Raw genomic sequence first — 27386 nt, 5'->3', positions numbered from 1 at the left:
AATTATAGTGTCTCTGTTCAGGTTGGAATTTATTAATTTTTTCCATGTGCATTTTTACTTGTGAAGTCACGTTTATGACTCATGATGGCAGGGAATTTATGCTTGTCAAGTCCCACCCTCCTCTAGCACAGTTCTCCAGTGCTGAGTCACTGTCTCAGTGCATGTGAGGTTTTTACATGGTATGCTGGTGGGTGTGCTGAACATGTCAAGAATAGCTGATTAGACTAATAAAATATGACCAGGTGTTCAGGAATACACAACATCAGCAGTTCCCCCTGAAATAAATAAAATTTGTGCTCGGTGCAGATTTTCTGACAGCCAAGCTAGACTGACATGCAGAAGGATTTTGGTGATTTGCCAGTGGAGGTAATCACATCCACTGGTCTCTGCTGATGTCTTTGCTTTTTCTGTTGTAATGAATGTCTTTTTCAGCATTTCCAGGAGAAAGTGGAGTCACTGGAACAAGAAGCAGCAAATGAAAGACAGCAGCTGGTGGAGACTCATATGGCACGAGTTGAAGCTATGCTGAATGACCGTCGCCGCATTGCTCTGGAGAACTACATCACAGCCCTGCAGACTGTCCCACCCAGAGTGAGTACAATACCACAAGCCCTGTCAGCTGTGTTAAAAGTCATTGTAGTCTTCCTGGGAAAAAGGAAGGTGTGCTCAGATACAGCCCAGCTCTAGAGCAGTGAGTGTGTGTCTCATCCAAGAGCTATTACAATTGTCAGGTAGTTGCAAAGTTAAAAATTTGGACTATGTGTACATGAATGTAGGCAGAAGCACACGCACCCTTGTACATAGCTATGAATGGATACATACATACCTACATAAAGATAGTTAAACAAATAGTGTGTAAGTGGTTTGGCTGTCAGAAATTGTAACTCAATTGTAATTGCACAGATCCCGCAGAGGCTGATGGAGACATCCTTCCAAGTCATGCACAGTAGGGTACTTTATCATGTCAAGATGGAGCTTAGGGATAAGTTTGGTTGTGATTTTTCTCTTTTGTTTGTTGAAATGTTGAAACATTTTTCTGAAGGGTCTTGGGAGGATTGTTAGATGATGTGAAAATAGAACACTAGCAATTCAATGTCTGTGTTGGCTGTGATGGATACTGGTGAGTGCAGACACTAAGTTCAGAATGGGGACTGAATGGAAGTTTTAATTACTTCTTGTCTGTGATGTTTGTATTCAATACAAAAATAACCAGTGTGTGGCCTCCAGAAGATTCTCTAATCTTCATGAACACTGGGAAATAGTCAAATGCTTTGTATATCTCTTGCACACTTCCTGGATGGAGAAGACATTATGTTGTTAAAAGACTTCTCTGTCAGCAGAATAAAATGTAGCTGTTAGATCCTGAATTTGGCCGTAAAGGAATGACGTCAGTGCTAGTAACCTGGTAAAATGAAACTCTAAGTTGATTTCCTTCTGCAGAGAAACCTGTGTATTCAGTGAGAACGGAAAAGTGACCATTTTAGTTCTTTGTCATAATCAATTTTTTTCTCCACTCTGTGGTGCAAAAATCTTGTTTTTACTGCGCCAAATAAACCAAAAATTTTACTTTGGTAAAAGTGTCAGGGGGAGGCTTCAGAGTAGTTGTATGAAGAGCTAATCTGTATTGTACAACCATTAATTTCTGGAAAATTAAGCTAGTCTGTGTCAAATTGGTAGAGGATTTTGTTTTGTCTGAATGTGAGATGGATACTGTGACCTGTGACTGTTGTGAGGGTAGGGAAGGATTTGGATTTGAGTGTCTCATTAGTGGACAGATTAGTGAGTGGCAGGCTGGGATTCATCTTCCTTTCACAAACTGGAGTCTGCTGCTTAGGACTGAGAGTGAGGTGAGTGTGTAGACTGGCTGCAGGTCATTTTTGCTCATTTGTGGTGTGCTTTTGGGTAGTTCACCTACCTAAAATACAATTTCACATTTGGCTTTAGCCAGTCAGCTATTGCTGTAAAGTCTAGCCTTGTGCAAATGTAATCCTGTATAAAAAGTATCCTAAGAAAAGTATTTTATTTCAAGTTGTTTGTGGATCAGGCTGACAGCTTGGTTCTATAGGTATGTGGGGCTGTGGAAAGTGAAGATGGGCGTCACATGTAATTGCAGAACAGTCTCTAGAGCTGCCAAAGTGTGCAACTTCATTCCTGGCACAAGGGAACTTGACGTTTCATGTTTGTGGAAGGCAGGTGACATCTCCACTGCAAAAAGAAAAAGTGAATATCTGCTGCAAGACTCTTTAGGGGCAAAAATGTTAACATCAACTTTGAGATCAGAAAAATCAAGTTGTAGTCAGCTCCCAGGATGTTTAAATTAATAATAAGTTTGCTGTGTCAGTGAGAGAGCATCAGGCCTGAAAGACTGCATCAAAAACCACTTTTTAATACATGACTCCAGTAGAAGTTTTGAAGTTACTGTTAAAACATTGAGGTCCATCTTGTTATTTGTCCCACAAAAGCTAATTATATGAAAGGAGTAGGCAGCAAGCATGCTCAATAATATCAGGTAAAGGTGCTTTGAAAAAGGGCCTCATCTCAAAACTAATCAGGGTGAATAGTTTAAAGAATAATGTCTTTAAGCAGTTTCTTTGCCAGTCTTGTTGATGGTACTGTCCTTGCCTCAGCATTTTTTGGTTGTGTAATCCCTAGTTACTGACAGTTCAGGCATGTGCCTTTAAAGTGCTGGTCAGATGTGTGCCAAAGCACATGAAAAACTGACCTCAAATTCAGCAGGAGGAGTTGTGTAGTTTTATTGTGGGTCAGAGGGTGAAACCTAAGGAGTGACTGACGGTAGCGGAATGGCCTAATGAATTAATCCAGTCCTCTTAACTGCTTTGCAGCATATGGAACCAGGAATCTGAAGGCATTGTACATCCAAACTTTAACTTTGTAGCCAGAGAAAACAAGGTTATTCACAGAATCATTAAGGTTGGAAAAGACCTCTAAGATCATCAAGTCCAACCATCAGCCCAACACCACCATGCCCAATAAACCATGTCCTGAAGTGCCACGCCTAGAAGTTTTCTGAGCAACTCCAGGGACAGTGACAGTGACTGTATCACATCCCTGGGCAGTCTGTTCCAGTGCCTGATTCCTCTTTCAGTAAATAAGTATTTCCTAATATCCAATCTGAACCTCCCCTGATGCAACTTGAGGCCATTTCCTTTCTTCCTGTCACTGGTTACTTGGGGAATGGAATGGAATGGAATGGAAAATTCAGCTCTGATACTCTAGCTATATTTTTCTCCAGAGGTTCCCTAGTAAACTTAAAAGTACATTTGGCACAATTGTATTGTCTATGGGAGAGTAAATCATAGCCTTACTGGGGACTTGTTAAGCAACCTTACAAAAGGGAGGTTTTTCTTGAGTTCTCCAAATATAATTCAGACAACCCTCTTCCAAATCCTTCAAATTACTTGGTTCACCTTTGGTATGTTTACTACAAAAGTAGTTCTGAATATTCAAAGTGATGGAGTGTCTTTTTCTAGAGTTACAAGGCCAGAATTTGGGTTTAAATCAAAAAATAAGTTAGGCTTTTTTATGGAGGTGCATGTCTTCTGCACATAAGTAGAAGGGTTATTCTAAGTCTGTTGTGTGTCTCTATGCATACAGATGTGTATGTGGGCACAAAGTTTTTCATGTGCTGTTTAATCTCTGGGACATATTGCCTTGTATTTGAATTTTGAACATTTTCCAACATTTTTTAGGCTTCTGGTAGACCGCTTGAAGCAGCAGGATTTTACTCTTGGATGTCTAGAAATCCATGACCAGTCTTTGCCTGCAGATCAGTTATCATTGGAGTACAGTGAGTCTGGCTGTCCTGGTGTCATCAAACTGATCATGGATGTGATGCACAGTTCTCCATAAATGGCAAAAATCCTGACCCACTGGGAAATCCTGTTTTCTCTATGTATTCAGATTATGTGGTGCTTGTGTTCAAGGGGTAGGCTTTTCAGGGGAGCCAAGGGAAAACTTCCTCTGGCTTGGAAAGTTCTTGAGCTATGGATAAGGGGAAGCTGGAAGGCTGTATGAGAAGTATCATAGATTATAGAGTCCCAGGTTGGAAGGGACCTCAAGGATCATCTACTCTAACCTAAGTAAGAACATGATTTAGATTAGATGGCCTGGTGCCCTATCTAGCTGTGTCTGAAAAGTGTCCAGTATTAGGGAATCCACCCTTTCACTGGGGAGGTTATTTCAATGTCTGCTTGTTTTCATAATGAAAAATTTTCTTCTGATGTCCAATCAGAATCTCCCAGGAGTAAAATGCACACGTTACCCATCATCTTTTCCATGTGAGTCCTTGTAAAAAGGGAGTCTCCCATCTATTTGTTGGCCACCCTTTAAGTACTGGAACATTGCAATAAGATCACCCCCAAGCCCACTTTTCTCCAGGCTCAACAAAACCAGTTCTCTCAACCTTTCCTCATATGACAGACTTCCCAGTACTTTGATCATCTCTGTGGCCCTTCTCTGGACCCTCTTCAGCCTGTCCACATCTTTTTTGTATAACCAGAACTGAACAGAAGTTCCAGGTGTGGCCTGAGAAGTGTTGAGCAGTCATTACCTCTGCTGGTGATGCCTTTGTTGATGCAGCTCAGCATCCTGTTAGTTTTCTGTGTTGCTGCAGCACACTGTTCACTCATTGAGTTTGATGTCCACTCTGACTACTACGTCTCTTTCCACAGAGCCACTCTCCAGACAGGTGGAATCCAGGCTGTGCTGCATTCCTGGGTTTTGTTTTTCCAGGTGCAGGACCTTGCACTTGTCCCCATTGAGCTCCTTTGGAAGAGGCTCTGCTGTTCAGTAGTGTCCTAAAACCACAAAAGTCTGGCAATCCTTTATGAATAGCTTCTGTACCAGACCAAAAGCTTTAACTGCAGGTTATTTTCAGGCATTATGCAGATGACTGCCCAGTGCCAGTGTCAGAGGTGTGCTTCAGGGTGCTACTTTGGGCAGCGAGGGAGGCAAGGAGCATATAGTGAGGAAATTACATAACTTCAAGGTCTGCTAGAAAATAAATTCCAACAAAACCAAATATTTGTACTGTTCTGTTCTCAGAAGCACTGTTATACAGGCTGCCCAGACACTTAAAATTTGACCCTCGGTTCTGGTGCAGCTTAGCTGTGCTGCTATACTTTGTTGACTTTGAAAATGGAATACAGCTGTTCAGTTTCCAGTGTCAAAATACTGTATTGTTTCATCCTGCTTGATGGCCTTGCTACAGAAAAGAAGGATTAGTGGCAGCTGGAAGCAATATGCCTTTACTTTTTAAAACAGTTGGAAATTTTCCCCTTCATTTTGCAAGTTAAATAGAGGCATTCAAATCCATCATTCTCTGTGAGCAGATTGATTCTGTAATTTGCTTATATTCCCTCTTTCACGTGCATGTCAAATTTTGCTGGATTTATGTCTCCCTGTTTAATCCCACATTCTCTGTGGGAAGCCAGCGGTGGTGGACAAAGATAAGCAGAAAAGAACAGCTCCTAGTGGTGAAATAAAAGGTTTCAGTGCATGGAAATACACAGGAAAACTTTGAAAGGTAATTAATTAACCTCTTTACTTTGCACAGAGATTAAAGTGAGCATATAATCATTAAAATCAGTTTAAAGTGCTTCTCTTCTAATTCAGCACTATTTTGCTGAAATGTAAATTATTGTTTAACAGAGCAGGATCATTAAGATCAACCCTAGCATGTAAGTTAATCCATTTGGATTTTTTTCCACGTGGGTTTTTTTGTTTTGTTTTTTGGTTTTTTTTGTTCTTGCCTTCAGAATTCGCTCTGGTACCTTTTGTGCTACAGGAGCAATGTCTGCTCATGTGGGGGAGCACAGCAGGGGCTGAAACCAGTCAACTATTTGGACATGGAAGAGGGATCTGCAAAGGGGCCCTTACTCAGAGCCTCTGCTTTCAGGAAGTTAGAAGCCTTACCCAAGTCCAGCTAGGTTGCTGTGGAAATAAGCATTTGGAGACAGGCCAAGCATTGCTGCTGATCTAATGATAAAAATCCTCCTGTGCAGTAGGACAGAACAGTCTAGTTCTGATACTCCACTCTTTAGCTCTGCCCCTCCAAACCTATAAACTTAGAGCTGTGGACCTTCTCACATACACTTAATATTGCAGGATTATGTGCAGTAGTGTGGATTTCAGCTCTCTTTTTAAGCTAAAAGAATTTGAGAAGTCAAATTTCAAAAAATCTGGTTATACAACTATTTTCCAGCAGCTTCTGCAGCTTTTATGTAGATAAAACCAGACAGATAAAACTGTCTTGTTTTTTCCCTAGTCTGTGGGCATAAGTATATAGTATAGTCATGCACTTAGTTTTGCCAGTAGGTTTTTTTGTACAAGTGAATTAAAGACAGAAGAGGAAATTCAATATGACTATTAAGTTCTGCAAAACCATGGTAGGCTCATTATATCTAAAATGCTAAGTTTTTGAAGAGTAAGCAGAAACAAAATTTGTCTTAATTTGTCAAAGCTGATTAAATTAAAATCCTGAAAAGCGAATATCGAGTCAAGTACTGTTTTAATTTTATTCTGTCCCAGGAAGAGTCCTTCAGACAGTAGGCAAAGGGAAGTTTATGAATACTGTCACAGCCATGTGTTTGTGAGTTCTGGAGTAACATGTTTTCTTACAAATGAGCAGAAATGATGAGAAGACATCCTTAAGGCCACATGAAAGGTTGTGTCTCATACATGAGTGAAATTCTTGCATTCATCCTAGCCAGCCTTTCTTGAATGTTCCTAAAATGAACTGCTACTGTTGTGTCAAATATGACCCACAAGATAATAACATAGCAGGTAAAATATATGTGCCTAATGTGGTATACAAGATATTCCTAATAAGTGAATGAAAAGAAGCAATTGTTGCACATTTCAGGAACAGTAATCAGAAAGGACTGGCAATTGATTTTTCTCTGAAAGCGAGATTAAATAGCACAATCCAGAGTTTTGAAACTTTCTCATTTAGAGAGAATTTTGATCAAAATGACAAAGCGGCTCAGAATTTCCCATGAAAGTTCTGTGGCAGAGAGCTGTAAAGTTGTACTTTCAATACAAAGTAGTGCTTTAATATGATTTTTGTGTTACTTCCCTGTAGTGTGTATTTTGGATTTCCATGAGGAGAGTGTGAGGTGTATTTGTAGCAAGCCAAACTACATTTGGTATTTCCATTTTCCAAGCTCAATGAAATTGCAGTTTCATCACTTCCTTAAAATCTGAAATTGTAGACTAGGATCAATGTAAAATTCATGTGGGGAATCTACATGCATATATATTCCTATTTGTGTATATATATATATATATATATATATGTATGTATTTCTTGCTAGAAACAGACTTTTGGGCATTTTAGATCTTGTACATTATTCTCTTATGGGGGTGACCTTATCTTGGTGCTGCTGCCACCTGGAATAAAGGCAATGGATTATGGAGTCATTGAGGATGGAACTTGTTACCAGATTGCCAAGGAGCCACCAGTGTTTGCTTTGATTGGGCTTGTACCTTGTACCACTTGAAAACAAAAACTATGCCCTTCTGGTGTTAGACATAACACTTACATGGAAATATCTCTTGATGAAATGGAAGTTAATCCCTTCCTCTCTACCCTGCCCTGACTTGCTCTCTTGATGTGTCTTTTGGGCAAGCAAAGCTGAATTTTCAGGAAAGGCAATAACATTTTCTGTCTTCATAATGTTCTTGTTATTATGCTTCCTCATCTTCTAGCCTTTGTTCCTAAGAACCTTTACAGTTGGCTTTTCAGTTTGTTTGGCCATTACCACAACATTGTGAGGATTACTTACTTTCCAGCATTTGTCCACAGGTTACTGCAACTTCATCCCAGGGCACTTGGCTTTGGGTGCTTGGGGTTATTTTCCTCATTAATGAATTTTCAGTCATGAAACCACTAAGTTTAATCCTCTGGCAGGAAACGGCTTCACATCTCTCTCTTTCTGTCCAACAAATCTTCTTCAAATAACCTTTGGTTTTCTTTTCTCGGATGTTTTAAAATCTGTTGCTTCTCAAAAGCTGAAGAGACTCTTAAATCTTTGAGCTCCATGGCTTAGTATTCATCTCTTGTGTAAATGCTAAATCAGTTTAGGCTCTGTATTTGACCATGAATCTAAGTCTTCTTAAAATTTCAGCTTTGCCCATGGTTCCTCCTGGTTCAGAAAGCTGTGCACGGAGCCTTTACCCTTATTTTGTCAATCTCCAACTTCTTTTCTATATCCCTGCCAATGCCCAGACCAGCCTTTCACCATTTCAACTCATTCTTTAATTTACTGCGTAGCCTTCATGAAGGGTGACCTTTCCCTTTCCTCATTTTCATGCTTTTCGTTGCTCAGCAGCTTCAGGCAGGAGGCACAAGCACAACAGCACAAGTAGAGCTGCAGAGGTCTAGGGCAAATTTCGAGAATCCATCATGAACACTGAGTTAAAAATTAATGTCTTAGGTGAATGCTAAAGAACACTTCCCTGTTTGGGCACTGTATTGTTGTACAAAGTAGGAAAGTACATAGAAATACAAATTTCTTAGTCTTTATTGTTTTATTATCAGTCATCATCATCTATCATCTACCATCAGACATCTTTTCATGTTCCCTTGAGCAACAGACTTTTCCTTTGTTTGTATTTGATTATATGCCTTAGGGTATATATATAATCTGTTTCACTAATTGAATTTACTTGAAATACATAGATGGACTAAGATTTTTACAAAATCTGGCACTCAACCTGAATACCTTCAGGCAAACCACGTACATTATCTTTTTTTCTTACAGCTTTTCAGTTGTGTGTTCTGGATATGTACTTTCTGTACCTCAGCTCAGTTTCTTTCTTTTCCCCCTGCTTGCATAGCAGTACTGATAGGACAGGAATGTCTTGAGTTTGGTTTTTTTGTTTGGTTGGTTGGGCTTTTTTTAAGTGTTGCAGTCAAGTCTGATGATTATTCCTTGGCTTAGATGGAGCAGTGCTTTCTCACAGTCTTCTGTGCAGCTGTTGGGCAGGTTGCTTTCTTATTTGAATCTGAATGTGTACATTCAGTTTACTGTTGATAAAAATTACCAGTTGTGATCTTTTTGGTTGCTGAAGTTTAGCTGTAGTTGACAGGTATTGATACTGGTTGAATATTCAGCATAGTAGAAAATAGAAGAGGAATCTTTGAAATGCTTCCATAGGAATCCAAGTTTCAGGGGATCTTCTAGAAGGGATTTGCCTAGTGGTGGTGAAGGTTGCAAAACTGGAAGCTTGGATGATGAAGGCTTCCTGAGCTGGGGGAAAAGTGGAGTCTGATGGAGAGAATGGAAGCAAAGCCCAGAAGAAATTGATGTTCATTGTCCATTAACTGGCATACCAAAATGGTACTTGCTGCCTTGTTGGGCCAACAGTATAGCACTTAGACAAGGAATTGCAACAGCCAAACTTCCCCTTGTGGTTGGGAAGCAAATCTGAACACCCTCTCTAGGGATTTGATCTACCACCGACAAATACTATTTTAAGTGGGTTTTGTGAGTGGATGCTCCTTGTGGTAGTTGGACTTCCCTTCAAAAGATAGCTACAGACACTGGCTGGCAAAGTGCTTTTGGTTTGGGATACATCTGCAGCGTAAGGAATCAAAATTTGGGTTGTTCTAAACTGATTTTTTCCTCTGTTTCTTCCCTGAAGCCTCGTCATGTGTTCAACATGCTGAAGAAGTACGTGCGTGCTGAGCAGAAGGACAGACAGCATACTCTGAAACACTTTGAACATGTCCGCATGGTAGACCCAAAGAAAGCTGCCCAGATCAGATCTCAGGTAATCCTCACTGAAGGTTAATGGGGTCGTGTGTGTTGATAATCATTGTGAAGTTTCAGTCAACTTATTTTTTAAAATATGCCTGACTCCTTTCTGTGGACAGCTTTAGATGCAGTAAAAAATAATCAGCTTTCCTGCACAAGATTAAAGCAAAGCAATGTAGGAGTAGAGTGGGTATAATTTGTCTTCTGAGAATCACTGAATAACAGATTTTCTGTCTATCCAGATGGTGAGTCAGTTCTGGGCATTTCCTGAGGAGCCCTCCAAAGCATTAATACTCAGAGCTTTTATTATTAGTGCTTTGGTAAATAATACCTCTGGGAAAATAACAGTAACAGATTTAGTGACCACACCCCTCAGCTGAAGCGGCAGAACCTGAAGGGATGTAGCCCTCTGACTGCAGCCAGCCTTTCTGTAGTCATTGCAGGGGTACTTGTAGTGTCTATAAATGTGATTACTGCAATGCACTTGAGTTTAACATGTTCTTTTAAAGCAGGCACTTTAGTTCGTGGCATTTTAACTGCTGAATGTTACTGCAGTCCTCAACGTGTATGTTTTAGAACAGCTCTTATGTTGCCTTTGTAAATCATGGAGGGTGAGAAAGCAAAAAAAAACAAAAAAAAAAAAGATTGAAGATATAGCTGGCTTTCCAAACAGCAATTAAAATTTTAGGGAACATAGTTAAGCTGTAAAACAAGTGTGCTGTAATCTTCAGAATCTGATCCTGTTCTCTCTGCTGAATGCTATAGGAAGCAGTGTTCCAGCCAGTTCTTGAACTGACTGGCATTGCTAGAGGCCACATCAAAACCATACACCTCCCTGAATGGCACAATTTGCCTATTTCACTTCTCAGACATCTGTTCCAGCCAGACTTGTCTGTTGAGATCATGCTGTCTTGAAATTGCCTAAGTTAGAAATACACACTCTCTCATCTGCAGAGACAGTTGTCTTTCCCTTGTCTTAAACATTAAAACATGTCCTTTTGCATCTAACATGACTTCTCAGTTTTCAATGTTTTGAAAACTGATTGGATTAATTAATAAGAAAAAACATGTTTTGCAGACTACAGATTGTGTGGCAGCACAGGTGAAGAATGGAAACTGACATTTAAGCTGAGGGAGTGAGGGGTGTTGCTTAGTAAACTGTCATAGTTAATGGTTATTTCCATCCTATCTTAGCTTCTTGAATTGGTCAGAAGGTTAGGGGAATATAGGCTGGAGGATCTGTTTGAAATTTTTTTTCAGTGGAAAATGGAAAACAAAATATTTTGTTCAAAAGTATAAATGCTGTGTTTAGATGTGAAGAAATGTCATTGTTTCATTAAAGTTGTCATCTGCAACCTATTTTCCCTTGTAGGCCTAATTGCCCTGTCACACTAGTAAGTCTAAGATACACCTCAGTTTCCCTTTCTCCTGAAAAAAGGTGATACTTGTGGAGGAGCATACGTCATAGGATGTCGTGACTCAACCCACAGCATTGTGTGGCAGCCTGAGGCAGTGGAGTTGTAATCACATGGGACAATGCAGTAATGCATCTGAGCAGAAATATTGTTGTTTTCAGATGAAAATGCTTTCAAATGATTTTACCAGGAAAATTGAAACTTTTTTTTTTTTCTGTGAGAGCTGTTTCTTTTTACAGTATTAGGTTGAAGGTAAAATAAACTAAACAGCTGAAACATTCTGCTGCGGCAGTCACTGTGCTTCACTTGGTTTGCGTGTTATGGGGAAACTTAAAGGTATGGGCAAGTAAATGTTGTTGAAGGATAAACCAGGCTGTGGATTTCTGCAACATTAGCTGGTTGTGTACATGCTCTGCTTCACAGAAAAAGTAAACCCCTACTTTAAATTACTGCATTCCCATGGGATTTCAGGTGGTTGCTGTGGAAGAGCATCTACAACACTATTTTTGTAGCAACCGTAGGAGAGAGGTGAATTTTGCAATGGATTTGACAGTTTCTGTATATAGAGCATACTGAAATCTTACACCTAGCACAAGTGAAAACTATCCTGCTCTCTAGAGCCTATAAAAGTTGTGATAATGTCGAATTAACAGTATTACTCCTGTCCTTAAAATATTTTTATTTCCATAGGTTATGACACATCTACGTGTGATATATGAACGCATGAACCAGTCTCTCTCCTTCCTCTACAATGTGCCTGCTGTGGCAGAGGAGATCCAGGATGAAGTTGGTATGCAAATTATTAATGTATAGAAGGGAAAATATTTCTGTAATGAGAAATTACCACCAAAAGCTAAAATACAGCATCTTACTTCTCCTATTGATGTGCTGTCTCAGCTGAAAAATAGGAGGAGCAACCTTGCCATAGCTGGTAAATTATAATGTTACAATTAATACTTGGAAAACACATCCCATATAACCCATGCTGTGGCATCATACAAGACATTGTAAATGTCTTTACTGAAATAGGTTAATCTCCATTTGGAGCCTCAGTGCTATAGGGACACAGCTACTGACAATCAGATTTAGCAAGTCTTGCCTGGATTTGGTTATTCAATTTACATAGTAAGTATTTACACTATCTGACATAGACATTTTGGAAATCCCTCAGCTAAAAAATTATTTGCGGGCCCAAGCATCTGCAAAAAGTGTAAGTATCAGCTGGAAATTGCCAAGTGCAACTTGGCAGTATCTGTCATGCATTTAGTTCTGTGTCAGATGGGTATCTCTGCTCTTGCCATTTTTCCAGGGCACAGGCCGGGCTGTGGGCCAGTCAGGTAGCAGCAGTCCCGTGTTTGCATCTTCCCTGAGTGCTGTCACAGCAGATAGCTGTGAGGGAGAATGTTCTTTCCTGCCATTCAGGTGTCTGCTCTTGCCTGTGGCATTTCTGCAACAGAGAGATCTCCGTCACAGCACTTCAACTCTGGTGTGTGCTGCTGTTGCAGCAAGGCAACTTCACTTAGCCTATCTTAATTTCAGATAGCTCTGGACATCATGTTGCTAATGTGCTTCTTTAAGACAAATAATACATGGTGGAATGCAAAGGTCAGAGATGGGACAACCATTGTCTTTGGAACAGCTTTTTTCTCAAGATGTAACACTGCCAAATGGCAGTTAATGGATTCATTTCACAAGTAACCAAGTTCAGCTGACTAATAAATTAATGATGTTTTTTAAAACACAAGGGAGGGGGGGGTGCCATTGGGGTAAAGATTAGGATGCATTTAGGACACAGGGAGTGGTGGTGGATTTGTTTACCAAAAGCACAGGTTACAGAGATGTGCTTCTACTTGTGAGGCAACTTGAGAGGGCTGGAGGTGAGATCAGGAAGTTGGAGAAGGGATTGGGAGGAAACAAAAAGATAGCTAAATCATCCTTCACATGTGTTTTTATGATCCACAATTGGAAGACAATCAACAGTCTCAGCTGTAGAGTGCTGTTGGGAGGGCAGAAAAAACACCTTAGTGATCATTTGAAAGCCCATCATTGCCAAAGCAAAGGAGATGCTGATACTCTTTGGATTTCAAGATGCTCCGTTTGTTTTCATAGAATCATAGAATCATAGAATTGGCTGGGTTGGAAGGGATCTCAGAGATCATCGAGTCCAACCCTTGATCCACCGTTGCGGTTCCCAGCCCATGGCACTGAGTGCCACATCCAGTCTCTTTTTAAATATCTCCAGGGACGGAGAATCCACTACTTCCCTGAGCAGCCCATTCCAATGCCTGATCACTCTCTCCGTAAAGAAATTCTTTCTAATATCATAGAATCATAGAATTGTCTGGGTTGGAAGGGACCTCAGAGATCATTGAGTCCAGCCCTTGAACCACCTAGTCTAGTGGTTGCTAGACTATGGCACTGAGTGCCACATCCAGTCTCTCCATTTCCTTCTGTACCGCTATCATTCCCTTAGGTTTTTTGGTCAAAGTTTAAATTTCTTCTGTTCTTGGTAATGTTAACTCTTGTTGGTGAGGATGTTCCAAATTTTTTTCTCCCTCCTAAATGCTTAAGTGCAATAACTGTATCAGAACCTTTGAAGTGGTATGGGAGGAAAAGCCTATTAACTAAGTTAACACAAAAATTACAAAAATCTGACTTCTCATCTCAAATATAATACTAATTTTTAGGCAAAAAGAGAGCCTAAAATTAGTAGGATATTATTGCCTCATAAGATGAGAGAAACTGAGATATCTCAGAGAAAAGTCCATCACAGTCTTTTGAGTACTTTTTCTCTACCTTGAATATGGGTTCTTTTGTGGATTTGGGTATAGTGGAAACTCTTCAAAACATTGTAAATTAAAAGCAATTAAAAGTAAGCTCTCAAACTGGAAGTTAATAGGCAGGAAATATTAAAGAAAGCACTGTCAAATCTTGACTGTACTAGGTACAATAGTTTCCAGTAGTGAGAAGAAAGTCTATTCTGTTTCAATTTCAGCATTCTTCTTGTTGGTAGCATTGGCTGTAGGTTTTACATATCTGTTTTAATTAAATTTTCTTAAGGTCATTTCCATCTGCTAAAGGAGATGCTATCCATCTAGCTTGGATCACTGACTAGTCTGTTTCAGATTCAGTTCTGAAATTGCTGAGTTTCCTAGTCTCTATGTTTCCTAAACTCACAGAAAAGGAAATATATTGCAGCTGCAGAATCTGTGGAAAAATAAAATACTGATAAAATTGCACTTCATAACATTCCCAAGAAATATTACAACTCATTAAAATAACAAATGTTTTATTCAATACTCTTTTGTTACAGCCATTGACTTAGAAAGTGTTAAGTCGGTGGAAGAGTTGAAAAATAATCTAGGTGAGAGCATCTCACACACACAGTGTCTGAATAATAAATTGCATGTAAGGAAGCATAGTTGAAAATAGCTCTTCTCTTAGGCTAGGGTATAAGTTAGATTGCTAATGTTTTAGTTCAGGGTTGGGTTTTTTTGTTGTACTTCCAGTTTCTAGTTCCACCCTTGACTACGGAGTTCTTAAGGAACAGTTTTCACCTTGAGGAATGAATAATCTTTGCTTTAGAAAACAGAGCTCTGAAAAAAGGTACATTTTTCCCTCAATTGAACAAGTAGTTCTGTGAGCAGCAAACTAATGAGATCTAGTGTCCTGTGAATTTCTACCATGGGTTTAATTCCTCTTATATTTAATAAGGTGCTGGTTTTATACTAGATTTTCACACTGCTAGAAATATTATGCCCTATTTTGAAGAGTTTTTTCCATTTTTAGCTGATGACAGCTGTTGGGATTTTTTTTTATTAAGAAACTAGACTACAAATAGATTAAAATGTCCATTATGTGTCTTTGTTATGCAGTCCACTGCCAGAGGTTCATCCATGAGAAGTGGCTGGTGTTCTGTCACTGAAAGTATATGTGCCTGAAGAAAAGGTGCACACTTGTAATTTCTTTGTTATTTTGAAGTCTTTATACTGAACAATAAAAATAACCTATAGGAAGTAGAATCTAGAGTTATACTTGGGGCATAGCAGCTGCGTAGAGAATGTCTTCTTCACCAATCTGAAGATTTTTTTTTAATTAATGCTTAGTGATGAGATGAATCACAATTCAGCAGTTGGACATTGGGAGTTCCTTTAATATACAGGATGTGTTTGAAGTTCCTACCTCAACAGAAACGTTTACAGTCATAATTTTAAGGTGGGGAATCCAAAATACAAAATGGAGCCTTTATACTAACAGCAGCCAGTTAAAACTTGCAGCTGTTCTTGGAACTCCGGCAGAGATGGCAGCAAGAAGTTAGGGTAAAATTAGAGATGTTGTCCCTATCTGCAGGTGTTCATCATCAGTTGCTGTCTGTTGGCTTAAACAGAAGATGTCTTTGTTTGAGTACATAGGTATGTAGGAGGATCCACAGAACTCCCAAGGGTAGCACTCCTGAGCACTTACATGAAGTGAGGATGTTTTTACCAAGCATTGACCTATGTGTAATGTGCAAGCACCCCATTAGGATGGCAGGCACATACTGTAGCAGCAAGTTCCTGATGTGTAAGGAAGAATTGTGCTGGCTGTCTTTTGTTCATGTTGGGGCAAGGGAAAAAAGATCAGTGTATGAGCTGCAGCAAGATGTCTGTCTGACCACGACTGTTTCATCAAAGCTTGGAAGTCATAAGCAGGTCATTTGTGTTGGAGACCATTTGGCATTCAGGCTGCAAAGGATTTCTCAAGGGGCAGTGACACGAATGTGCTACAAACCAGGTCAGTCTCAGTAGCTGATGTGTTCCTTAGTCTTAAGTTGAGTATTTCACAGGCAGATGTATGCCCCATGAATAAGAGAGCGGCAAAAAAGAAAAAAAAAATCTGGTAAGATTTATTTGCACACTGTAGTTGAGAAGATTATTTGGTTACCTGTGTATTTGTACTCACCTTTTCTCTCTGATAAATCTCATATACTATTTAATATGTATAAAGCTCAGAGAGAGCAATGGCAGGCTTTAAGAGAAATCAGCAGTTCCTTCAAGCATGCCCTGCTTTAAATTCTTATTTGATTAGGCTGCTTATCCATGTATGTAAAAGGCAATTTATTGCTGGGAGTGGCACAGCAGGCACAGCTTCTGAATCAGAAGATATATCAGAGCTTTGTGCATCAGTCAAATAGCCAGGCAGTGAGCTGAATTTTTAGTTCTCTTTTTGCTGCTGTTTCCAAACTGGTGTCCAAGCTCCATATTTTCTAGCCCATCACTGGTTCTGCACTGTGTACTGCAGCAGTATCACTACTATGCTCTGAAAATTCAGTTAGGAGCATTAGGTAAGAGAATTATGATTTCATCTCTCTCGTAACAAATGAAATCAAGCTGTTGTTATTTCATTATTCTGTTCCACTGTGCCTATCCCATTCTTCTGCAACATGTTCACATTATGCATCTGGGAGACAGGATAAAACCAAGCAGATCCCAGATCACTGCTTGTGTTCAGATGCATACTGTGTGCTATGGCTCATGTACTATTTCAAGTATTTGTGTGCTCCAGCTTAGCATCACAAAATTGGAGGAAGAGAGATTTGTTTCTTGATATTTGGTTTACAAGTTCTTGAGAATATCTTTTTTTGAGTTTTTTTAGAAAAATCTGTAAATGTAGGACAAGCTAGAGACTGAAGAATTCTGAAGTCTTACTGCCTTTTAACCCTTCCTCTTTAACCACTAGGTCCCTATACTTGTCAGTGTGTACCCATGGAGGGCAAGTTTATTACTACCTCCCTACACCATTTCTGCTCTTTCAGTATTTTTAAGACTAATTGTTGATTTCTTTTTCTGAGCTGCTAATTTCAACCTGTAGTCAATCCTCAGCCTTGCTGTGTATTTCTTGCCATGAGCTGAAGTAGGATGTTGTTCTCCTTTCATTCTGTGGTATCCCTTTGAGGGCATTAGCTACTTGCCACAGGCTGACAGTCCAAAATTACAACCATTGTGCTTTGAGGATTTATATTGCAAAACCAAAACATACCCTTGTGGGGCTTTTCAAAACTAAATTCTATGTCTGTCATGTTCAGTGCCATTTCTTTTGTGATTGTTTTCTGCATCCTCTTCCTCAAAATGCTGTCTTTTGAATATGTAATAAGTAATGTCTCTCAGGCTGCAATGGGGCTTCTCAAGTGTCTTGTTTGTCTGTAACTCTCCCTTGTACTTTCTGTCTTAAGATTTAGCTGAAGGAAGAAATTTACCTTCAGAAAATACCTAAGATAATGAAGTGATGTTTAAGATTTCTTCACTTTTATTTGAAGTTGGTTTGCCATGTTGAGGTTTCGGAATAACAAAAGGAAGTTAGCATCCATGAAATGTGTCAATAGCTTGTTAAAAGGATGTTGTAACCAAGGTTATTTGAATGGGATCGTACAGAATAGTGTAGTTCATATCAATTAAGAATACTAATTATCTTATGACTCAATTTCAGTACATTCCACTAGAAAATTCTTCAAACTGCTTGTTGGTCATCAAGGTAGCAGTTCTAGTCTGCTTCATGGGAAGCTATTCTAGTCTTCCTGTTAGACTAGAAGCAAAAGTCCTGGTAGCAGGTGCTTGATGCAATAATATCATGTATCAGAGTGGTTGGAATGCCTAAATTTTTTTAATTTTTTCTTTTGGCAAAGGGGAACAGTAATGCTGAAGCATGGATAAATGAACATACATTCAAGGGTTTATCTGTACTGGGACAGACCAAACTCAGTGAGCTGGCATAAAGAAAGATAAGGAATTGCCATCAGTGGTTCTTATCCTCAGAACAGCTGGGTCTTGCACCAGCTGACAAATCTACTTATTCCAGTCAATGCATATCCTCCTGGGTCTGTCTACAGTAGCACTTCAGGTCACATAGAAGGTCATTTTGGTAATAGATGTCTCAGTCATTCTATATACTGTGTTGTTCCACTTCACAACTTTCTAGTATAAGCACTGTCTCTGTTCTTCAGAACAGACACTGGAGAGGTCAACTTGGTTGCTAAATACTGAGACTTTCTAGCTGTAGATGGAGGTGCAGAGAAGCACACTGAGGACTAAGAAACTAGAAATGTTCTTTCTGAAGAAAAACAGTTCTTCTCTGTTTTAGTTATCCGGGGCGCGGATAACCCAACACCACAAACCCATCCCAACAAACAAACAAACAAACAAACAGCCACCCCAGACTGTCCATGTAGCTTAGCCAAAGCATAGCACTGAAGATGCTAAGACGACACTAATAAAATGTCCATGGACAAAAGACTCAGTCCTAACCTTACCGTTGATTGTTACCAAACATATACATGCAAGTATCCGCGCTCTGGTTTTAGTTATCTATACTTTCCAGCTAGTATTTCTTTTTCTCTTTTTAATGGAGTGAAATGGAGTTGAGCTTTTTAAAATTTAAAATTTAAAATTTAAGACACCACAAACCCATCCCAACAAACAAACAAACAAACAAACAGCCACCCCAGACTGTCCATGTAGCTTAGCCAAAGCATAGCACTGAAGATGCTAAGACGACACTAATAAAATGTCCATGGACAAAAGACTCAGTCCTAACCTTACCGTTGATTGTTACCAAACATATACATGCAAGTATCCGCGCCCCGTTTTAGTTATCTATACTTTCCAGCTAGTATTTCTTTTTCTCTTTTTAATGGAGTGAAATGGAGTTGAGCTTTTTAACCTAGGGTAAATAAACATCCACAACTGCAATATGTAGCTGCAGTAGTTACAAAAATCTTTATCCAAGAAAGGTTGGACAATTTCAGTAAAGTTTTATACTTTCTGCTATTCTGGACGTCAGTGGAACTGTTGTTTCTTAATTGCTTCAGGCACTTGCTGGTAATTAGGAGGGAGTGTCTTCATTTTTTGACACAAGGAAGTGTCGTCTTCGCTAAACTGAATGTGTTGAATAGACCAGCTGGCAACAAAGAGCCACATGGCCTTTTGCTCATTCCTCCCCCCATGGTGGGGAGTGGAAAATATAACAAATGCTTATGGGTCAAGACAAAGACAAGGAAGGTTCACTCACCAGTTATGATCACTGGCAAAACAGACTTGACTTGGGGAAAAAAAATCAGTTTAATTTGTCACCAATTAAATCAGAGTAGGATGATGAGAACAAAACCATATCTTAAAAACACATTCCCCTACATTTTTCCTTCTTCCCAGCCCAAATCACTTTGCTCCCGATTTCTTTATTTCTTCCCCACGAGCAACACAGAGGGGTGGGGGTTACAGCCAGTTCATCATACATCATCACTGCTGTTCCTTCCTCCTCAGGAGGACTCCTCACACTCTTCCCCTGTTCTAACGTGGGATCTCTCCCATGAGAGTCCTTCACAAACTGCTCTGACTTGAGTCCCTGCCATGAGGTGCAGTTCTGCTCCAGTTCAGGCTTCCCACAGTGTCACAGCCTGCTTCAGGCACTGCCACCTCCCCTGGCACAGAGTCTCCCAAGGCTGCAGGTCCACATCTGCTCCACTGTGGTCCTTCCCAGGCTGTTGAACCGTATCTGCTCTTCAAGGGCTGCAGGGGACAGCTGCCATCTCACCACAGGCACCTGCTCAGGCACCTCCTCCCCATCCTTTCTTACTGACCTTGGTGTCTCTGCTCAGCTGTTACCCTCATAACCCTCTCATCTCCTCTGCAGGTGTTCTAGCAGGTGTTCTTTTCCCCTTTTTAAATATGTTAATTGCAGAGGTATTCTTGCCATCACTGGTGGGCTTGTTCTCAGCCAGAGGCTGGTCCAGTTTTGGAGCTGGGGGAGGTTTCCAGCAGCCCTTCCCCTGTGGCTCCTGCCCTGCTACAACAGGCCCACCACACCACCACATTTTTCCACAGCACCAATTTTTCCATTCAGATTTGGTAGGTATATCTACACCATACAGACATTTCTTAGTAAACTTTAATCAGCTTTTCTGTAAGTATGTGCAGGTCTTCCCAAAGGTACTATAAAACCTGCTTCCTGTTTTTCAAGAGACTGTATGGTCTGTCTGTATCCTTCTATTCCGCTCTACCCTCTTTGCCCATAAGGACAGTGCTACTGGAACAAGCAGTGGAAAGCAGCCTTCAGAGAATGCAGTCTGGATTGACTTTCAGCCCTATGCCTGTGCTTTTCTTCCTGTAACTGATTTGATGGATTTGTTCAAAACCAGTAAACTTAGCTTTCAAAATAAAAGAATTTAATTTTCTGTGGCTCACAGAACTGTTTGGGTCAGAAAGGACCTTAAAGATAATCGGGTTCCAACCCCCTGCCATGGGCAGGGACACCTCCCACAAGACCAGGTTGCTCAAAGGCCCATCCAGTCTGACCTTGAAATGATTATTTACTTTTAATCTTCTCCCTTGAAGCCCTGTAGCATTCAATTGAATAGTTGATTTGTTAGAACTCTAGCAAAAAATATATTGCTGGGTCAGTGGTTAAAAATAGCAGAGAGCTCTCCTACAAAAGCAATTGGATTCTGTGTTAAGCTTTACACAACAGCACTTAGATGTTTTTTGTATGCTTAAGGACTGACATGATGTGGCCCAGGTCGAGTGCCTGATAAGCAATTAAAACCTCTTTCACCCAAGGACACTGGGTTTTAAAGCATTTAGCTGGTTTTATTTATATAAGTGTGTGTGAATATATATACACACACACTTCAGCTTTTTTTCAGGTGTTTCTTTTTTTAATCATCACAAGCTTATAGTCTTTACTAAGCCACCAGTTTTGCCACTTTATTACCTCCATAAAATATTTATGGCATTTAAATTATAAAGAGTTCATTGAGCAATTTGTTGGAGCAAGGTGGTGTATTCTGTTTATGTGGAGAACCAACTCTTGTCACAGAATGACTGAGATCGGAAGGGACCTCTAGAGGTCATCAAGTCCAAACCTCCTACTCAAGCATGGTCACCCAGAGCATTTTGCCAGCACTCAGTCACCCTCAAAGTAGAACAGTGTTTGAACCAGGGCAGAACCAATTTTCTTTCTAGTAATTATACTTTTTGGTATAGCTACTCTTCTAAGTAGGTACACTTGCACTTGCTGAAATTAACAGCATGTTTTTCAGTCAGTGTCTGCTTCTAGGACTGATAACGCATTTATAGTTACTGCAGGAGAATGGTGTGCAGAACCAAGGCCACTGCTTGATAGTGAAAAACTCTCTTATTCTCCAAATCAAAAATGAAGTAAAGGATTCACACCTGCAATCCTCCTTTAAGGAGGTGCAGAACAGACAGGTGACCAAAATCGCCAAAACAAAGTATTCAATCCCATGCATGTCATATGCAGTATAAGTTTGAGGAATCCCAAGGGTGAAGCTCTCTTTGGCCAGGGCTGAACAGATTCCATCTGTTTATCTGCCTCAGATCCTGATCTGTGTGTTCCTGAATCTGTGTGCTCCTCCATCCAGCTCCCATCATCTGCTGACTTCAGGAGCCCAGCCTGGGACTTTCCAGGCTTCCCTGCAGCCTCGGTGGTGATGCGACTGTCGTTGGGGAGGAATGTGATACTGTTTTTGCATGTATTTGTGTATATTCATTACTTTCCTTTCATCATCACTGTTTTGTTAAAGTGGTGTAGTTTAGTTTCCAACCTGTAAGTCTCCCTTATTCTCTGTCCTCTCCCTAGAGGGGAAGGGAGAGGAGTTAATAGAAAACATGTCATTCATTTAATTGGTGGCCCTGCATTAAACAGTGACATTGATGCTCAGAGTGAAACCTCCTGTGCTTCAGTTTGTGCATATTGTCTCCTGTCCTGTCACTTGGCACTACTAACAAGATCTGGGCTTGAACCTCTTTGCACCTTCCCTTCAGGTATTTATATGCATTAATGAGATCCCCTCAAGCCTTCTCCAGGCTGAATAGTCTCAGCTTTCTCAGCCTTTCCTCAGAGGAGAGATGGCATCAGTTCCTTTGTCATCGATCTGACTCTTTGTTTGTTTCTCTCGTACTGGGCAGCCCAGAACTGGACACAGCACTCCAGGTGTGGCCTCAGCACTGCTGAGGAGAGGGAAGGCTTTGTAAATTCTGCATGCCAGTCAGGAGCTTGAAAGAGCTCAAGAACCTCAGGCTGTTCCCTGGGTTGGAGACAGCTCTGTGCACTTGTAAAAATATGCCTTTGGAGAGAAGGAAAAAATAAACTGGAAATAGATCCACTTCTAGGCATCTCTTACTTTCTGTCCAGATTATTTAACTTTCAAAGAAAATTAGGCAGAGAATAGTAGATGTTTAAAATAGATATAAATGCACTTCACTGACACTGATGTTCTCAGATACTTTCATTAGTAGCATACGATATCTTCCCCATCTTTTGTAGCTAAATGGTCTATTGTGTCTTGTCAATTGGGCACTCATTTTCTTCAGGAAAGATATGAATTCTGATTTTTGTGTGCCCTCTTTTAATCTCAGAAATATTGTGAGTATGACTTAAATTAGTAAAAAAGCCGAATTCCTCCAGATTGTACAGATATTGTGTAATGGCTTCAGGTTACTTTGAACTGGGAGGGCTTTTACATCAGGAAAAGAAATGAGACATCTTGTTTTCCATCTGCTTTTCAGAAGTTTTATCGGAATAAAAAGGATTTATGAAGTTCAGTAACAGAATATATCTCCTCTAGTTTGAAAAAGTTGTTTCACTTGCACCTATTAGGAAATCTGGTCTCACGATCCAAGTGTTATAACTGAAAATAAGGAACTTCTGATTATAATTATACACTCCTAGATTATAAACAAAGGAAATTTTAAAATTTTAGTCCGCTCTTTTAATGAGTAGTTAAATCTTTCATTCTAAATAAATCATCCTTTAGAAGGGGAGGTTTAAATGCGTTGCCTTGATTTTCTTCAGGAGCTGATGGCTGGAACACTTTGTCCCGCACTGGCAGATCCTTATTAAAGTCTCTCTTCTGTATCCTTTCCATTTCTTTAACCTGAAGTATTTTTTTCATAGGCACTTCTCTTTAAATAGCAAGCTACCATTTCCACCACAGTTTCCACAGGAAGTTTATGATCAAAAGACCACTCTGGGCTCACAGTGGCATTCTTTCATTGGATATGGATAGTAAGAGTCTGGAAACATCTTGCAGTTGTAGAGCTTGCAAATATGATGTGAGAGCAGGTTAGCTTCCTTTTCAGATGGGGAGGCACTGGCTTGGTGAAACATTGCCCCCTTACAGAAATGTCATTACATTTAGTTATTGAAACTTTTCTTGATGCACTGAATAGCGGTGTAATTTTATTCATAAATAAATCATCTTCCTGTCATCTTAAATCAAGTTAATGATATCAGTGTCCACAAGTACTGAAGCAGCCCCTAATCATGGGAGCACAGTTGCTATCCAACAACAGCTTACACATCATACTTGCTGTTGAATGATGGATTTTATTTTCCCAGTTACTTGGTGTGGAAACACAGTTGTATCATTCAGTATGATTCACTTTAAGACCAGATTCCTAACTGGGAGTACTAGACTGTAAAAGAAGGAAATTAATCATCTTAATTCTTACAAGCTAGCAAATTGCAAGTGCCCAGTGAGAATCAATTACAACCTGTCTGCACAAGCTTATGTATGATAGCTTCATTTATTATATGTTAGAGAGCTAGTTTGTAAGTCATCATTCCCAGAGCAGTCTCTTGAATTCTTATCCAGGCCAATTCTAACACTGAAGTTGGAAATTCATCACTATGGCAGGTATCCTGAGGGGGGGGTGGCTAACTATGCCTCTTATGCCAATGATGTGCTAAGTTTTGCTTTACTCAAACATAACTTTCTCTTTGGATGTAAAGAGTGGAAATTCACAGGTGCTTATTATGGCCAGGAGTATCTGACGTGTTCTTGCTAGGAAAGCTTTTGCTGTTGGGATAAAAAGGGAAAAGAATTACTTGTGATATGTGATCTTGCAGAACAGCTGGATTGATCGAAATGTAGCATTAATCTCCTACCAGTCTGTTCCCATGCATGTGGGATTACAAACGAAGCAATCTTTCATCAGCACAACTTTCTCCTGCTGTGTGATTCTCATACGATTTTCCTCAATAATGCTGCCAGGTGGGGTTCCAGTCCTTTCACTGTTCTGCTTGCTTCTATTAGAGTATGCACGTGAAAAACAGTCTAAAAATCATCAGAATAGGTCATGCCCCGCTTAATGGATATATCTGTTAAATGCAATAAGTGCATCTCTTTAGCATGTTCAGACAACCCAGGATACATTTGTCCTACCAAGTGCTAAAACTGCAGTTAATAGGCAAAGTGTATTTATCTGGTGCAGATGCTGCACCGTCCAGTTTTGGTGAGTTCCGATTTAAATCGTTTTAAGTGAGTCAAATAGAAATGCTTTCTTTTGACCAAGAGAATCAGGTGCAACAAATTAATGTTCAGATTTATATACATATTTTATGGATTGTTTAGTGATTCCCAGGCTACCTCCAAGTTCGGTACACATCAAAAATCGTTGTGGGATTCATACTCTGACATTTAGAGATGTTTATAGAAAATAATGGGAAAATTACTTTTTTCAAGTGATAAAAGAGTCTTAGGTTCTACTGCAGTTTGGAGTCTTACTCTATGTGTTAAAAGGTTGACAAATAAATGTGATCCCTTTTATCAGTAAATAAGATGGATATATACTTAATAAATAATTTTCAGAAAGTCAAGCAGTAGACTTCTATAGGTATTTTTAATATAAAAGTTTTTTGCAGAGTGCTTTAACTTTTAAACCTTAACTTATTTAGGATGGAAATGTACTTGGCTTTTTCTTCTTCATACAAGATTGAGGGGATATAATGAATGTTGATTCATCTGGCAGAAATACTGGTGATGGCTGGTGGGCTGGGTTCTTTTTTTTGTTTTAATGTAAACTCTTAAGCCTGTTTTGAAGCACTTAATGAAATGTTAATTTGGAATTCAATGTAGAGTTAAATTTAAAGCTGAGGAATTGTTCATAGTGCCTTATGTAGATCAGGATGGTGGCATATGGTGTATGTTCTTGATTATGGTATGGGCTTTCACTTCCATTTTTTCCGAAGCATTTCATTTTTTATTTAAACTTGCATACCTTGGTGTTAGGTTGCAATCATCATACCTGGAGAGGAACTTTCCAGATGCTAGAACTGAGAGATCCCAGTGTTGAAAATGTTGGGTGGTTTTGGTTTTAAAAAAGCTATGTTACGTTCAGAATTTTTACCAAAAAGTGTGCCATTACACTGTAGTAGGAGTTTTCTGCATTTTAATCCAGAGCGTTTTTGGGCTGTGAATGGTGAACTATTTTTCTGAGACAATATTATAAATTTAACCAAACTGAATGAGGAGAGGGGTGAGAGAGAGGAAAGGAGACTACAAAGAACTAATTTTCACTATTTCTGGTAACACTATTTCTGGTTTTCGACTTGCTTTATCCCACAAACTTTCTGTAATACTCCCTGAGTGTTTGAACTGAGGATAAAATCCAGTCATTAATGACATGACTGGCCCTTAAGTATAAAAAAAAATGCACACATCTATAGCCATATATTGATATTTAATTTTAGTTAATAACACACAAATTATTGTACCTGTCAGGTAGCTACAAATCTGTACTTATAGCAGTATTATTTCACTAAAGTTAAAGGCTGTCAATAGCAGTCTTCTTAGAAAATTGGACAGAATTTCAAGACTTTGAGTTTCATAGAAGGCTGTGAAAATGGGGGATGTTGATTTTGGTCCTTCCTTGATAAAGCAGAGAGGGAAATCTGATGAATGTTTGTTCAAAGCTCTCTGCAATTGCACAGCCACTTACAAAAGTAAATTTGTGTTGAAGTCTATCCCTAACGAAAAAGACACCTCGGTCATACTGAAATTAATCACTGTGTGCTAATAAATACTTTCCTGAATTGGATCTTCCAAGCTTTCTCACGCTTTGAATGATTTTCACTACCAGGAAACTTGCTATAATGTGGTCTACCTGCAAAAGGACAATTGCTCTGTACATAAGTTAAAAATCACCAAATTACAGTATCATCACAATTGGAAAAGACTTCTAACATCACCGAGTCCTACAATCAATCCAGAAAAAACCACCCTGTCCATTAGAGTATTCCCTGAAGTGCCACATCTCCAAGGATGGTTAATGGATTTTTTAAAAATTTAAAACAAATAGTCTACCAGGCAAATCTAACTGAAACATTATTACCTGTGCCTCTTTACAGGAGGACACTCACTTGGGTTGTTTTCATTATAAGATTTGGGTAACACTGAAATCTACTTATGCTGAAAGAAGAGAAGCAACAAGAAATGAGAGAAAAAATTGAAGTAATAAGTTGTGATTTAAAAAAAAAATCATTAGAAGCATGTTCTGTTTAGTATGGTTCTAAATATTGCAGTTATTCTTCAGTTCATTTTTCAGGCATATTTCTTCTAAAGTGTGATTCTTAGGCAACCTTCTCTAAGATTGTATTGTCTAAGGCTGTGGGGTGGTTACTCTCTTATTAATTTCTAGGAAAAATTTCTTAGGTCATTTTCTGAGAACCTGAAAAAGGAAAAATCTTTTCAACTTACTGAACAAGATTTTCATTCATGTAAGAAATTCCTGATATCTGAAAAACTACTGCTGCTACTTCTCCTTGCCCTAGTGGTGACGGCTCTAAGGAATAGAAAATAAGAATTATGAAATACTGTGTTCCATGGTTCTTACTCTTTGAGTCTCAGTTTAACCTTGAGAGAGGGACATTTTGCACTGTTGGAATTTCTGGATAAGACCACTAGTGACATAATTTCCCAGGCTAACCAGAAGAGAAGCAAGCTTAGACCTGGTGGGGTGGTCACGTTTCTCTGTTAATATGGAGCTGAGCATTTCAGGTTGGGCTCAGTTCCAGTATCTCACAATAATGATCTAGCATACTGCTTTTTAATCATCATCTTCAAAGCATGCAGGAAACAAAGCCTCTGCCACACTTTCCAGTAGGCAGGTCCCTTTTCATAAGGTTCTCATCAGAGTTGCTCTCTCAATTGTATTTGACTTGGACTATACAAATTAATTAGTTCAACACTGAATACCTCATAAATGAGTTTTGCAGATTGATAATGGTGTAATTATGACACCTCGTAGCATGTAACATCATCATCTTATGATGCTTGATTCAGCAAAATACCTTAGAATCAGAATATGCTTGACATTCAGTGGAACTTAACTCCTGTGGTAAGGCACAGATTTCCATGTGT

General features: G+C 39.4%; 1 protein-coding gene across 2 annotated transcripts in view; it reads left to right on the top strand.

Moving 5' to 3' along the window:
* The window catches only part of APP (amyloid beta precursor protein), a 212113-nt gene that overhangs the window by 156681 nt on the left and 28046 nt on the right, over positions 1 to 27386 (top strand). For both annotated transcript variants that reach the window (XM_030447545.1, XM_030447476.1), the window contains 3 exons: positions 433 to 591; positions 9667 to 9795; positions 11885 to 11984. In XM_030447545.1, the coding sequence (XP_030303405.1) occupies positions 433 to 591; positions 9667 to 9795; positions 11885 to 11984 (388 nt within the window). The remainder of the gene's footprint in view (positions 1 to 432; positions 592 to 9666; positions 9796 to 11884; positions 11985 to 27386) is intronic.

Source organism: Calypte anna, chromosome 1, assembly GCF_003957555.1.
Source record: "Calypte anna isolate BGI_N300 chromosome 1, bCalAnn1_v1.p, whole genome shotgun sequence".
Lineage (NCBI taxonomy): Eukaryota > Metazoa > Chordata > Aves > Apodiformes > Trochilidae > Calypte > Calypte anna.
The sequence above is the reverse complement of the archived record's forward strand: the minus strand, read 5'-3'. Positions and strand labels throughout refer to the sequence as shown.